The sequence below is a fragment of the Typha latifolia genome, chromosome 3 (genome assembly GCF_019914945.1).
Source record: "Typha latifolia isolate L0001 chromosome 3, TyphaL0001v2, whole genome shotgun sequence".
NCBI lineage: Eukaryota > Viridiplantae > Streptophyta > Magnoliopsida > Poales > Typhaceae > Typha > Typha latifolia.
The window spans coordinates 11,312,001-11,327,734 of NC_133088.1; the positions used below are offsets into that span (position 1 = coordinate 11,312,001).

Sequence of the window (15,734 nt, forward strand, 5' to 3'; positions counted from 1 at the left end):
TAGATGGTAGCATAGGGGACATGAGTAATGGAATAGGGAAATAATTGTTAGGTTTTGTGGAAGATGGTGACTACGATGGTAGGGCAGAGCATTAAACTAGATGAAGGGGGAGAGAGTGGACTGATCCTTGAGGGGCAAGTGGGCATGGTTAGATTGAGGGAGGAAGAAGACAACGTCTAAGATTAGATGCCGTTGGAGAAAGGAGAGAGGGTTGGGAAGGATAACTCCAATATTTTATCAATAATTCTCAATTAGGTTACCTTCCACATATTTAAAGGCTAACCTATCAAACAAAATAATTAAAAGATAACCCTAGGATAATGCAGTTCGCCGATTGCATTCGAACGCGGATTTCTCGTTCTCTGTCGTTGCGAACATGTGTAGGTGTTCGAATGACACATTCAAATGCGGGTCGAATGCATTCAAATGCACTGAACACGTTATCTATTTTTGTGAACATATGTAGGCATTCAATAGTCGCGTTCGAACGCGAGTGCTAGAAATCTTATTCTTCCAAAACAAAAGTTATTTCTAAAACAAAAATAAACAAAAGTCATAATTAGCTGAATCGAAATAGCCCACCATGCTTCTCCCACCTTGCCCTTAAGGTGTGAAGTCGGGAAATCGATCAGCAATCTCGTACTCAAGCTCCCATGATGCCTCATCGGATGGTTTGCCCAACCATTCAACCAAGATCTCCGTCTCTAGCCTTGAGCCATGTCGCCTTCGTCGTCGTTCTAGTACCCATACCAGCTCCACCTGATGTAATTCCTCCTCGGGTTCGGGTAGAATTGACCTCGCCACTTAATCTGGCCCAATCCTCGCCTTCAGCAATGAAACATGGAACACTGGGTGTACCCTAGACTACTTTGGTAGTTCAAGCTTGTAAGCGACTGGTCCAATACGGTCACAAACTCAAAATGGACCAAAAAATTTGAATGCCAATTTCTGGTTCTGAATAGGGCGTAAGGTGATTTGACGATATGGCTGAGCCCGTACAAACACCATGTCGCCCACACTAAACTCCTTCTCACAATGATGCTAATCATACATTTGTTTCATCCGATTCTAGGCTACTCTCATATGCATTTGCAACCTCCTGAGAGTAGCATCACGATCCATCGATGCCATATCAACCTTAGTCCATTCCGACTCAACCCATGGAAGATACTCCAACCAGCATTTAGGACAATCACCGACGAAACATTGAAGGTATTTCTCAATTCCCCGATTAACCACCTCCGTTTGCCAGTTGGTTTGCGGGTGGTATGCCGAGCTCAAGTTCAGTTTTGTGCCTTGCAACTTGAAGTATTCAGTCCAAAACTCGCTAGTGAATTTACGATCATGATCCTAAATAGTTGAGCAAGGCATTCCATGAAGTTTGGCGACATTTTGGATTAAACATTCGCCTACCGATTTGGCAGAAAAAGAGTGCGTCAAGGCTGAAAAATATGCATATTTACTCAACATGTTCACCACCACAAAGATAACTGAATATCCATGTACCACTAGTAACCCCTCTATGATATCCATCGAGATATCCTCCCAAACACGATTCAGTATCGGGAAGGGCTGTAGAAGTCCAGCTGGCTTCAAGGTCTCCGTCTTTGCTCATTGACACGTCTCGCACGCCCTCATGTGTGCCTTGATGTCCTTCATTCTAGCCTAGGTACAGCTATAAGATAGCCTCTTGTAAGTCCTTAGAATACCTTCATGACCTGCTTTAAGAGTGTTGTGGAAGTGTTTTAGCAGTTTGGATTGCAACGATGCATTCGCGGGCACTCGGATACACCCGTGGTCAAGCAATAAATCGTCTCTTCCTCCATCTCCAGGATGGCGCTCCAAATAAGCTCGAACCTCCTACAATAACCTCCTTATGCATGGGTCAGCGGCACTTGCGCTCCTCAACTCCTCGAGGAAGGGAAAGGAAGGCATGGAAAAAGCGGCCAATTTAGCTTCAATCGGTTGGGATGAAAGAGCATCCGCCGCTCGATTTTCTATTCCATTTTTGTATTGTATCTCATAGTCATACCTCAAAAGCTTTGTCACCCACTGCTGCTGTGCCGGTGTGTGTATCCGTTGACTCATAAAATATGGCAAACTCTTTTGGTCAGTGTGGATGATGAAGTGACGTCCCACCAAATACAACATCCACATTGTCATAGCATGAAGAACCGCCAACATCTCTCTCTCATAAGTTGAGAGCTGTTGTGATCTACTGGACAAAGCTTTCCTCAAGAATGTTATAGGTCTTCCCCCTTGCATTATGATAGTGCCTATTCCCACTCCGGATGCGTCACATTTAACAACAAACTCCCTTTGAAAATCTAGTAATGCCAAAACTAGGGTTGAAATCATAGCAGATTTCAATTCTTTAAAGGCCACCGTCACCTTGTTGCTCCACACAAAGGAATCCTTCCTCAAAAGGGCGGTAAGTGGTGCTGCAATTCTACCATATCCAGCAACAAATCTGTGGTAGTAACCTGTTAACCCAAGGAACCCACGTAGCTCGTGGACATTCATCGGAGTCGGCCAATCAGTCATACTCTTCACCTTGCTTGGATCGGCTACTACACCTTCTACTGAAATGATATGCCCCAAATATTTCGTCTTTCCCTCACACCACAAATTTTAAACATCTTGACTTTCAAAGAGTTTTCTTCAAGTAGCTTTAGCACTTCATATAAATATTTCAAATGTTGTTAGAGCGTTGGTCAATCCAAAGAGTATGACTCAAAACTCATAATGGTCATCATGAGTTCAAAAAGCTGTCTTGTGCACATCTTCGGGATTGACTTAGATTTGGTGACATCCAGCTCTAAGGTCTAGTTTGCTGAAATAAGAAGCCCCTGTTAATTCATCCAATAACTCTTCTATCACCGGTATTGGGTACCGGTTCTTGACTGTTATAGCATTGAGTGCTTGGTAGTCGACACAAAAATGCTATAAATCATCCTTCTGATACACTTAGTTAGGATCTTTTCTTATTACATTAGGTGTTTATTTTTATTAAAATAAAATTCCTATAAGTCGCGTTCGAATACAGGTGAAGTCGTGTTCGAACGCCTTTGTGAACGCCTGCATTAGGTTCGCAAATACAGAGAACACATATTGTGCGTTCGAACGCGGTCGGGCGAGTTCGAATGCCTGCGTTCGAACGCTTGTATCGCATTTACACATCTAGAGAAAGGGCTTTTTGAGTGCGTTCGAACACGATCAACGAGAATCCTCTAGAATTAAGGTTTTTATATTATCTTAGGACTTGTTGGCTAGCCTCTATAAATATGTGGAAGGCAGCCAACTTCATTATGCTATTGGATTATTGATTTCTTACCTCCTATCTTTTCTCTAGACTTCTCCCTCCTCCCTCTTTACCATCCTTCCACATCTACCATTGGCAAGGTTTCTCCTCGCTTCTAATCTGACTCGTCTGTCGAGTCACCCATCTTCTTTGGGATCTCGATCACTTCATTCCCTTCGTCTACTTCTCTTAATCACTTTCATAACCCACCCTCATCTCCATACCCATCCATAACCCTAACATCCACTCCACCCATCACCACCACCATCACTCACGTTATTATGTGTTTTCGTCCCTGCTACACTTCGAATCTGCGAAGGGAGTAAATAAGAAAGTTGTAGATCAGGAAGTTACGGATCCAACCCAATTGGTTTCGTAATTTTCTACTACCGGAGAAATATCGACGAATATTTTCCCATGATTACGCGGACTGATTCTCGTAATAAATTCAGATCTTGAAGGAATCTTAGCGTAGCCTATATTTGGTTTCATATCTCATTAATTTAGTATCAGAGCTTATCATTGGTATTAGAGCTTATCACCTTCTTGCGCACAAGCAAAACTAGTGAGGAGCAAGCACTATTGCTTGGTTGAATGATTCCTTGTTTATGCATATCGGCAACCAGTTTTGTTATCTCTTCTTTTTGTATATGAGGATACCGATAGGGACGCACATTAGCCGGCTCAGCTCCCGGTACAATGGCTATCTTGTGGTTTGAATTTCTGCACGTCGATAGTCCTTGTGGCTCTTCAAACAACATGGAGAATTCATATAATAATTGTAACAATTCTTGGTGTTTACCCGACCTTATGGGAGGCTCCGTTTTTGTTGGATACATCTGAAAGAGATAGGCCAACTCTCTTAGTTGTGGTAGCCCCACCATAGGTTGCAATGTGGGGTTAGATTGTGTTTTCACCCCATTTAGCCGCACCACCTTGCCATTTCTCTGAAATGTCATCCACATATCGCGAAAATTGAACGTCATTAGTCCTAGGCTTTGTACCCACTGAGTACCCATGACACGATCAGCACCCTGCAAGGCAAGTGGATACAAATCAACAATTAATTCGTGTCCTTGGACCCGAATTTCCACTCGGCGACACAAACTATTAGCTTTCAATTTTGTTCCATTACCAATTACTACATCAAATGCATTGGTCGATTCCGCTTCCAACCCAATCCTCTTCTGCAAGAGCTTATCTAAAAAGTTATGCGTGCTCCCCGAATCAATGAGGATATGCAAGCAGTGCTTCTTGACCAACCCGTCTACCTGAAGCATCTTTGATGCAGCAGTTCCGGAGTAGGCGTGCATTGAAATTTCGGCTTGCATATCCTTCTCTTCATATGCCTCCGGGGCTTCCTCAAGAAGCTCTTCTACAATCTCTTCCTCGGCCAATTCCTCCTCTGGATCATCTTGACCATTAATTAACATGACGCTCCCCGTCGCTTTAGCACATCGATGATCGGGTGTAAAACATTCATCGTATCTAAAGCATAGGCCTTTTCCCTCCACTCTTCCACCTAGGCAGATGTGAGAGTTCAAACAAGAGCTCTATAGTTCCCCTTCACATCAGCGGAGGGCCGGACTGGAGCTCTCGTCCTGAATTTCCAACAGCCAACCTCGGAGTCGCTGTTGCAGTACCAATTGCTTCAACTAGCCGGTAAGGTTGTCATGGTTTTCAGATGGACCATGAGTTTTTGCGTTGGTTCCTCAAGCCTTGGTGCTTCCTCTCCATAATGATGGCGTCCTCATATGCTTCCTCTAAGGTTCTTGGACGCAAGGCTTCAACATCCGCCCATAATTCACTTCGCAGCCTAGCTAAGAAGTTAGATTTCAGCAAGGCATCCGGCTATGCTGGATCACAACGTGCACTAATCCGATCGAACTCTTCTTGGTATGCTATGACTGCAGTCCGCTGTATCGTCTTGGTGAGGAGAGCATCAAAATCTTCATATCTAGCAGTCCCAAACCTTTTCACAATGCCCCTTGTAAGGTCAGCCCATATCCCAAGCCACCCATTCCTTGCAGCACCTCGATACCAATGAAGGGTTGGTCCTTCAAAATAGAAGCTTGCTAGTATCACCTTGGAGTCTTTCGGCATTCTTTGAAAATCAAAAAATTGCTAGGCCCTGTATATCCAATCAAGAGGATCGCCACTTTGAAATTTTGGAAAATCAAGACGTATCGATCGACCTCGTACACCGAAATCATTGTTAGGATCGTAGCCTTGATGAGGCCTAGCTGCGGGAGGGTGTTGTTATTGTTGGTATGCATCCCTTCTCCACTGCATGAAATCACGCCGGTGCTCCACTTCATCATATTCCATCCACTTCTCATCATCTTCATGTAAAGTTCGCACCCAAGCCCTAGGTTTCTCCTCGGGTTGCATCGGTCTAGGGATAACCGGGGCCACTTGTGCCATGGGGTGTGGAAGAATCGACACGTGATGGTGGATGACATGTCAATCGGTAGGGCTAGCCGGACCCGATGTTTGACGCCGATGTGTTGAGGTCTCGCCGTGTTCCAACATCAATCCATGAATCGCTTCGCAAGGCGCGGTCTTCTTGTTCTCATCACTAGCCTTCACCAACCTTTCCAAGACCATGTTGGTCGGTGCCAAGGTAGCCATGAATGCGGACACTAGGCCTCAACCCTAGCCGAGCGAGTCGGGGCCCCAGTGACCTCAGATACAGTGAACAATTTCAAATGGACCTGTTATCAAACTAAGGATCTTAGTGGATATCACCATGCGTCTCCTTCAATTTTAGTCACTTTGCTAAAAGGTTTTACGGTTGAAGTCACAGTGTGATATGAAAGGCTGCCGCATCATTATTTCTTTTATGGCTGAATAGGCCATGAGACAACGGAATGTATGCATAAAAGTGCTCTGGAGGAGAGGGCAAGTGCAAAATTCTCAACCCATATGAGGTCCCAACTTCTAGGCCTTCTCAAGCTGAGATTCACTTGCCTTAGCGCAGCCCTTGCCTCGCCTGTGTCTCAACTTAGAGGGGGAGAAGGCAACAAGCCTCCCCTCAGGCATTTTTTGGAAGGCTCTAGCTCCGATGAGCCGACCATGGAGGAGGTAGCCCCACCATTATCACTTCCCAAGCCGAGGCAGCGATTGCGGACCCTGCTCCACTTGTCTCCCTCTTTAAGTCAGAGGAAATTATTCCTCACCCAACCCAAGGTCCCAACAGTCCCATGCAAATGCCAAGCACGTAGACGTAGCTATCCCTTTGGCATCCCTCGCGAAAGTGCCAGCATCGCCCATCAAGCAGAAGGCTTTGCAACCTCTCCTCCCTACAAATAAAAGGTTCATCTCACCTTCCATCCCTTGTGCCTTTATGGAGATATCGATAGTTGGTCAGTGGAAGCACAACAGGATTCTACAACTAAGAGCACTTAAGAAGGCACAAACTCCTCATTCCCTGTAGTGACCAATTACTCGCTAAGGAGCCACAAATGAAACTACTTGCTTGGAACAATCAAGGCACCGTAACCTCTCTAATCTCCTCCGCAGCATCCAATCCTCTTTGGTCTTTGTTTCTGAAACTAAATGTGGAAAGGAAAAAGCCGAGAGGATCATTCCTTTTCTTCCTCTCAAGAACAGCTATGTGATAAGGTCCCTAGGTCTTGCCGAAGGCCTATGGTTGCTCTGGAATGATTCTGTTCGGGTTGAAGTGGTTGGCGCCATTAAAGCTTTATCATTGCTATAATCTGTGAAGTGGCCTCGGGCGAAGACTAGATCTTTTGTGGAGTCTATGGAAGCCCTTGTCATGAAGAAGATGCGGAGCTCTGGGATTCTATTGGATTCTTTTCAATGGGGGACTTTAACAATGTCTCTTCCTCTCACGAAAAATTTGGAGGATCTCAGATTCCTACGACAAGGTTAAATGTTTTTAACGCTAGGATCAATAGCATGGGACTGTTTGATTTGGGTTTTTGGGGTCCTACATACACTTGGTCAAATCGCCGAATGGAACCCTACCTAGTCCATGAGCGCTTAGACGGGGATTTAGCTACTACAAGCTAGTGCAACAAATTTTCTCTAGCCTAATTCTACCACCATAGTGTCGTCAGCTCCTCGCAACACCTGCCAAAAGGAAGCGACCAAGGCTACTTCAAGTGGAAAACTAGTGGCTTATGGTACAATTTTACCACAAACATTACAAAGATGAATGGCACAGACTCTACTCACATCAGTAGCCTCTCTATTCATGTCTGAGATCTCTTACCTATTACATTTGGGCTTGGGCCAAGCAATATGCCAGGAACCTAGCCAAGGAATTAGAAGAGTCGAAGATGCCATTCTAAAAGTTCAATTTGAAGATAAGCTTGCCTAGAACTTACTTAAAGAAGGTACTTTGCACTGTCACCTCAAGGACCTCCTTATCAAACAAGAAGATTATTGGAAGCAATGTTCCCAGGTGGACTAGCTAAAGGGCGGCGACCGCAACACTAAGTACTTCCACTCCTATGCCTCGTGGAGGCGAAGGACAAATCTTATCTCCTCCTTAGTTTTGGAAACCGGTGAGAGAACCTTCAACAATGTGATCATCTAAGGAGCCTTCCTGGAGTACTTTAAAAAGCTGTTCACCTCAAGTTTGCCACCTTCCTTGTTTAGTAGCTGTAGTGAGGAGCCGGCTTCTCTTCCTAAACTTCCAGAGACTACTGCCAATGAGCTTGATGCCATTTCCATTAATGAAGAGATTGAGAAAGTTCTCAGGAGCCTCTCCTTGGACAAAGCCCTGGGGCCAAATGGGCTAAATGCTAGATTCTTCCACTCTTTCTGGCCCACTCTCAAAGATAGCATCTACTCGGCTCTTAGAACTTTCTTCAGCATTGGAAGAATGGATGCTGTGCTAAATAGAACCCGCATTGTCTTGATCCCTAAGAAGGTCTCGGAGTTGGTAGGGGACTTCCGGTCGATCAGTCTTTGTAACACAATTTACAAACTCATATCTAAGATTCTAGCCCAAAGGATGATGCCCTATGTCAATGTGTTGATCTTGAAGGCACATAATGCATTTGTTCTGAGGCATTAGATTGTTGACAACCATGTCATCTCTCAAGAAGTGTTGAATTATCTTAAGAATTCTAAAAGCAAAACTGATAGCTTTGTGGTTATGGCTGACTTATCTAAGGCCTTTGATCGTATGGAATTGGCATTTATCTGTGACTGCTTAAGCTCTATGGCTTCATGAATTTCTTTGTCGTCGTGTTCTTGCTTGCCTCTTATCATCCTCCCTAGTAGTTCTAGTTAATGGAGAGCAAAGTAGCTTCTTTAACCTAGGCGGGGGGCTTCGCCAAGGTTGTCCATTGTCGCCATATCTCATTATCCTTGGAATCAACATCCTCTCTACTCTCCTAGAGAATGAAGCTAGCCACAGGAGGATTAGAGGAATCAAGCTGGCAAGGAATGCCCCAGAAATTAACCATCTCATGTTTGCGGATGGCCTACTCCTCTTTGGAACTGCCACCCTTGGTCACCAAATTGAAAGACACGTTGAACCTCTATGGCAAGATCTTGAGTCAAACTCTAAACCTGGAGAAATCTGCGATCCACTTCAGCAAACATGCCAATCCTTGGATCAAATTGCAAATCATTTCTATTCTCCAGGTTAGGCCCCTCAGGCTAGAGGAAAAAGGTACTTGGGCACCCCTTTCCTCTTCCTCCTGAAAGAGGTCGGACAGCTACAACTTTTTTTGTGGACAAGCTTCAAGCCAAGCTAACTGGGTGGCAAGCGAGCACTCTCTCTCACACTAGATACTTGGTTCTCATCAAATCTGTTCTCAGTTATATGTCGATCTTCTTCATGGCCGCTGCTCTTTTTCCAAAAATAATTCTAAGGAAAATCAAGTGCTCCTTAAAACACTTATGGTGGGGTTTCAAGGATAATGATCGCCACATTTATCAGTGGAGCTAGAAGCTTCTTTGTCGGCCAGCCGACAGAGGAGGCCTAGGTATCCGCTACCCCTAGCTAGTAATGAAAGCCTAGTGACTAAGCTAGTTTGGAGGCTCATCTCTTCTCTGGACAGTGACTAGGCTAGGTTATGTAAGAGCACATACTTCCCAAGCTGCTCACTGTGGGAAGCTAAATATAAAGGCCAAGCCACGTTGACTTGGAAATCTTTCCTAAGGATCAAAGACAAGGTGGTATGGGAGGTGGGAGATGGAAGTTCCATTTCTATCATACAAGATCCATGGCTGCCTATTCCAGACATAGGACCAAATACACTCCCTCCCAATGTTCAGGTGGTAAAGGACCTTATGAGTGGCCATGGATGGAACTCTGACTTAATCAACATCAGCTTTCAGGAGGACATCGCATAGTCATCCTCAACCTGTGCATCAATCTTGGAGGGTTAAATCTCTCTAACCATTTGATATGGAAGCCCTCCTCGAGAGGGAGTTTTTCAACCAAATCAGCCTATTGTGGGCTCTCAAATGGAGACTGGCTCAACTCCTCATCTGCGCCCTAATCAAGGAATCTTTGGAAGCTAATTTGGGGGAGAAAAATAATTTTGCCAAGAATTAAAACCTTTTTGTGGCCATGTTTAGTCGTTTCCTTGCCGGTAAAAGCATCCCTCCACCGTTGAGCTCAGGCGATCAAACCCACCTGTCCCTATTGTCTTGTTGATGATGAATTTATAATCCATGCTCTCTTTGATTGTCAGTTCGCCTAGCTACATAGTTCCACAACAGGCTTGGCTTAAGGCATGACTCGTCAATAGAAAGGTTGGATCAATGGATGTTGGAGATGCAGAAAATCCTAGCACTAGAAATCTTTGACTTCACTCTAGTTCTCATGTGGTGCCTATGGAAACGGAGGAATGCGTTGGTCTTCAAGAGAGTAGCTAGTTCCCCCGTGGTGACAGTGAGTAAAGCAGATTACCTGTGGTCATCTTGTCAAATTCAAACGAATAGCTCTAACCCTCCTAAAGAAGCTCATGTCGACAAAATGCATGGACTAGATAGATTGCATAGGCTAGAAGCCCACAATCACCCTGATATTGTTCTAGCTAAGGGGGATTACGTTGCATGGGTGGACATAGCATGGCGAGGCTCATATTTTGGAGGGGTAGGTATTTTGGTGGCTCGGTATTGCAATGAGCCCATTTTGAGTAAAGCCCTATTTTTGGATCAGTGCTTTAATGCCCTCCATGGGGAGGTTCTCGCAATCCTTGCTGGATTAAAACTTCTCCTACCAATGAGTTCGGATAGAGCATGTTGGATTTTCAGCGACCGAGCCTTGGCGGTAAGACCTATCAATGGAAGGACTAATGATAAAATATTAGCATGGAATAGGCTGATCCACCTTTTGGTTTAGATTGTAACCTCAATGATGAATGAATGAAAAAAAATTCTTTTACTAAAACAAAGAACCATCAGCATATAAGATCATCCATACTAGCATTATAAATTTGAAAGGTGTTCATCATGGAGGGAAAAATTTGCCCTCATCATCATACTTGGTCATCAAGTTTCCAAAAAATGGTAGCTTGAGAGACTAGCTGTTTAATATACCATCTTGACATGCTTCCATGGCATAGGAGATTACAAATAGCTTTGGATGTGGTTGATGGTCTTCACTATATCCATCATTGTACAATTCCATCTTACATCCACATGAACATAAGCAGCAGAAACATATTGATCACAAAGGAATGGAGAGCTAAAATTGCAAATTTAGGCTCAGCTCAGCTTAGTTGTTAGTTTTGCAATTTGTGATGAATGGACCACACCGATGTATCTTAACGAGGATTCTATCTCGCCAAAAGTTGATGTCTTCTCTTTTGATATAGTGCTATTGGAACTCCTCACTACCAAAGAGGCAGGAACTTGCAGTTTACTGTGGGGGAGCTGTGATATTTTGAGTGAAAGAGAAAGTATTAATGATTGTCTTCAGGAGATGAATGAATTAATGGACCGGTCTCTGAAAGACTATGCCATTGGAGAAGCTATTTATATGGCTTTGTTAGCTAAAGCATGTGTCGAGGAAGAGCCATCATGCCGACTAACAATTCATGACATATCAAATATTCTTACAAGGATGATAAGATCATGTGATTTAATCACTGAAATGTTTGTTATGTAAGCTGTTAGATGATTAAAGTGTGATGAGATTTCATTGCAATTTATTTTCCCATTTGCTTGCATATATATGTTAAATGTGTGAAATATGAAAATTCTTGACCCTTACTAGGAACACTACTAATGAACTTTGCTAAGCGAAAGACAAGAATGAAGCATTCACAAACAAAACAAATTTAGCATGGAAAACCCTTGTCAACTAAGGATGAAAAAATGACGTACCTCTTTCATGAGGTAAAACTAAGCACTATGAATATTATAGTTACACAAATACTTAATTGTAATTATTGCAATCTTCACGATAGTGTTTTCTTTGACTCCCCCTCAGTACATCACCTCTTATGCTTGGTTCACAACCTAGTTGACCCTTAAGGTTGTGACTCAGCCTCGGTGACCCTTGAGGTTATCTTAAACGTCTTCTTCAATCTTGAAAACCATTCAAATGAGATTTGGACCGTTCGAACAGTTTGAGTTCCAGCCAATGGTGTTCCATAGGTTCTGTTCGAACGATCTTCCAACGTTAGAAGTCTTCAACTAGTCCATTTAAATGCCTTTCTCACGTTGGATACAGTGAGCTCTCTGAAAAATCTCGTTCGAACGCTTTTCCAACGTTGGATACAATGATCTTTTTGAAAAATCTCTTTCAAACGCTTTTTCAACATTCGATAGGCACTTATCTCTTGTCACGTATCTCATTTGAACGGAACAATGCTCCGAGAATCCGTTAGAATGTCTTTCACACACTTATGAAAATAGTACTGTGCGGGAGAATCTATTCAAATGGACTGATCACGTTCGAACGAAAAACCTTCTTTTCCTCTACGATGTGCATTTTGATCATTACAATTTAATTTAATAAGTGATAACTCATATAATTTTTGTTTTGTCTCAAATTTGCCAATTACAAGTGCTAACAAAATATACTGATGGTATGTTAAATAACAATTGAAGTCTTTAGATCAAATTGTTATCTACCAGTTTTTATAAAAGTCAAGCGTGCTAAAAATATAATACACATTGTCAGTCCACTGTCTAATAGCTTAAAGAGGAACAATGATCGAAAAGATATGGAAGTGATGGATCTCAATATTATTTCACTAAGTGCAAAGTAACACACTCCATAATACATCAAAGAAAACCACCACACAAGCATAACACTGCAAAACTCAAGAGAACCACTACATCAAACAAGATAGATGTAGCATAGCCGCAATATTTATTCGAGATTGTGGCATTTATCATACTGAATAAGATACTAGTCTTATCAGTATATATATATATATATGCTTGAAGAAGTTAATTAAGAACTGGCATGGCCATTGCTATCGGAATGTGGATCATAAAGATAGATCTTGCGCCCATTGATTGGTTGAACTGGTCTGGAATTATCCTTCTGCAAGTAGGTCAAGTAATTTTATCTCAGTAATCTTGGTATATATATATATGTTATCAAGGATAAATAGCAAGATTAGATAACTTATCAACGGATAAATCTTTATCTGCCATCGCAACAAAATAAACTTACACCATTCAGAGCGTCCCTCAGTAATTCCACTTGTTTCTTAGATGCAGTCCTCACCTGAAAGGATAAAGAGATAAAGCATGTTAGACAAAGATGGGCAAAATTTTTTCACTTTTAAGAGTTCAGACTCTATTTAGAATTTTGTATAAGAATATTTTTTGTGTGTATACCCTTAAAAAATCTCTTACGTATTTGTAGGCTCCTTTAAAATTGACACTTGAATATATACTCCCTCAAATATATAATATTTGTATAGATATCTTATGCATTACTTTTTAAGTTAATTATGAATAATTTTATAGAAAAAGATAAAAATACTCTTAAGTAAGGGAAACGCCAAACTAAGAATATATTTACTTTTTGACATTTATATGTTCAAATTTTAATTATTATTTAGCTCTAAGGAGTATTCAGGTAAAAAAGAAAGAGTTTTAGAATATATAAATACAAAAACCATGTGTTTTTGGGGGTATACATGTAAATATTGAGAGTGGCATATACGTAAATACGGAATTTTGGAAAGGTATATATACAATAAAACCCTTTTTGTAATTGTCACCCAAAACTTCTCAAATATCACAATTATCCTTATATATTTTAAAATATTATTATTGCTATTGAAATCATTAATCTCCTTTAAAAATGTCATTCTGTTGATTAAATCTAACTAATTATCTATAAAAGTATATTTAGATTTTAGAAAGACTATTTTTCCCTTACAAAAATTACTCCAAATGGTTCTGAAAAACTATCTAATGTTACATGATATCATACTACAATAAAAATATTTTTTTCTTGATAAAATAATAAAATAGTAGACATAGTTTTCAGACTCCACGCTTAAGAAAGAAGAATATTTTGATCATTTTACATGGATTTGTCAACTTTACCGGCCACCTTTTTGAAATATTTTTAAAAAAAAAAAATCATAACACCTTATGTATCCCAAGCTCACATATGATATCCAGTACATTTTACCTTATGTAGCAGGGTCCAAGTAACACCTTCAGTGCAAGGTGAAGTGGTAAGAGAACCTGAGTATCTAAAATAAGTAGGATTCCTTTCACAGAGTGGTGGATCTACAACTCCACCAATCTCAACCTCTTGGTTCCATCTGACCTTTTTGATATATTTCTCTAGCTGAACAAGAAAAGGCCAACCATTTAATTTGCATTGAGATATGTAGATGAAGGAGAAAAGCAAAAGAAAAATAAAATCAGGAGGAATAGTGGGTGCGAATGCCTTTAAAATTTACAAAAAGGAAAAAAGAAAGAAAGAAATCGTACTGTCGAGATGAATGGATCAGGATGGCCATACTCATACAAGATCCCAATGACTGCTATGCTCCCATCTGAACTTATATGAACCATATGCAACTCCAGTGGAAAGCTTTTTATGAGCATCATATTGAGTTAAATTTCCAAGGAAAATTACAGGTTACACAATCAGTAACAACAACTTAAATAAAGTTTATATATATATATATATATTTCTTTGGTTGAATTACCTGGAGTTAGAGAGTGTATGCTCAGCAGGTGTATGCCAATGGCATTGCGCAAGAAAGTAGGTTTTGTATTTGATTTTAAGATGTCCTGCACCGTTTGTCCAGTTAACCTGCATGCGTTCCAAAATGCAACTAGTATTACTAGAATACCAAGTATCATATAGCAAAATGTTCATTTAATATTTAATTTCTTCTTATACCTTTATATCATGGCCACTATTCTGCAAAATTGCAACAGCAGGGTGATAGAACGTCTTCAAGGGGCCCAAACTTGGCTTCACATGAGTAACCAAAGGATTGATGTCTATAGGTGATTGTTTATTCCCAGTCTTACACAAATCATCTTCCTGCAGATATACTGGACGTTGAGACAATTTCGGAACCTCTTCGTTGTTGCTGAGCTCTTCTTCTGCCATGTATTAGCTTCGTTTCGTCAGATGCCGTGGATGAAAAAGCTTAAAAATTTTACGTTAGTCTAAACCACAGGAGAACAAAGAGATACACATAAAAGTTTAGGGAATAGTTTGATTTTAGACAAAACCATAAGGGAGAATTTGTAGTTTATCCTTACTTAAGTATAAACTGTTAAAAAAGCAGCTTTTATATTCTAACACAACCAACCGCAGACTGTAAGTATGCTACGCTATGATATGTTTCAAGAATCTATGAAATTATCAAGATAATATTCTTTAAGAGATCCGTAGTACTGCAATTATAGTTAGGTCGAGCCATAAATGTATCACGAAATGGCTTACCGATCTCCTGAGATGCCGAGGGAATTGATTGATTGAAAACAAAGAGAACACTCAAAAGCAAGAACAACGCTTGGAGATTTCTCATCTTTCAAGTGTTTTGATCGATTGAGTAGATGTGAATTCCAAACTTATCAGATATGTAGTTCTTATAGAGCGAACTGGGATGCCACACTAAACACATGGGCTGCGTTATATATAATGTCATTTTGTCGAGCAGACGAGCTGCATTTTCCTGCCTCATTTTCAAACAAGAAGGTACTGAGGTCAGAAAAAAATTTCCCCAAACTTTTGTTTCTTATATATCATCTAAGCTACAATGTTAAACTATAGATTTGGGCCCAGTAATTAACGTCAATTATATATATATATATATATATGGGACTAATTTTCACGTGATACTTGTTGATAAAGTTCTCTTAATTGACATGCATTTGAAGGTCACATCAATAATCAATTCCATTCCAGCACTCTATCAATTGGGATTGCTTCAGATAATTCTATCTATCAGAATTCTGGCTACTTTTATACCTTCAACTGATGAGAAGTTTCTCATAT

General features: G+C 41.0%; 1 protein-coding gene across 1 annotated transcript; it reads right to left on the reverse strand.

Moving 5' to 3' along the window:
* Positions 1-12,464: 12,464 nt before the first annotated feature.
* Positions 12,465-15,445, reverse strand: LOC140784390 (alpha carbonic anhydrase 7-like). Its single transcript, XM_073131776.1, has 7 exons — positions 15,180-15,445; positions 14,625-14,833; positions 14,428-14,534; positions 14,207-14,309; positions 13,899-14,060; positions 12,924-12,977; positions 12,465-12,791 (listed from the first exon to the last, which is right to left on the reverse strand). Exons 1-7 carry the CDS (start codon positions 15,262-15,264, stop codon positions 12,699-12,701), a joined length of 813 nt encoding a protein of 270 aa, XP_072987877.1. The 5' UTR covers positions 15,265-15,445; the 3' UTR covers positions 12,465-12,698.
* Positions 15,446-15,734: the final 289 nt, after the last annotated feature.

Excerpts from the sequence above, each read along its gene's own strand:
- LOC140784390 (XM_073131776.1), bottom strand. The coding sequence starts at position 15,264 with ATGAGAAATCTCCAAGCGTTGTTCTTGCTTTTGAGTGTTCTCTTTGTT. Across the intron at positions 14,310-14,427 it reads CATACACTCTCTAACTCCAG|CTTTCCACTGGAGTTGCATA; the intron begins GTAATTCAACCA and ends GCTCATAAAAAG. Across the intron at positions 14,061-14,206 it reads CTGATCCATTCATCTCGACA|CTAGAGAAATATATCAAAAA; the intron begins GTACGATTTCTT and ends TTTCTTGTTCAG.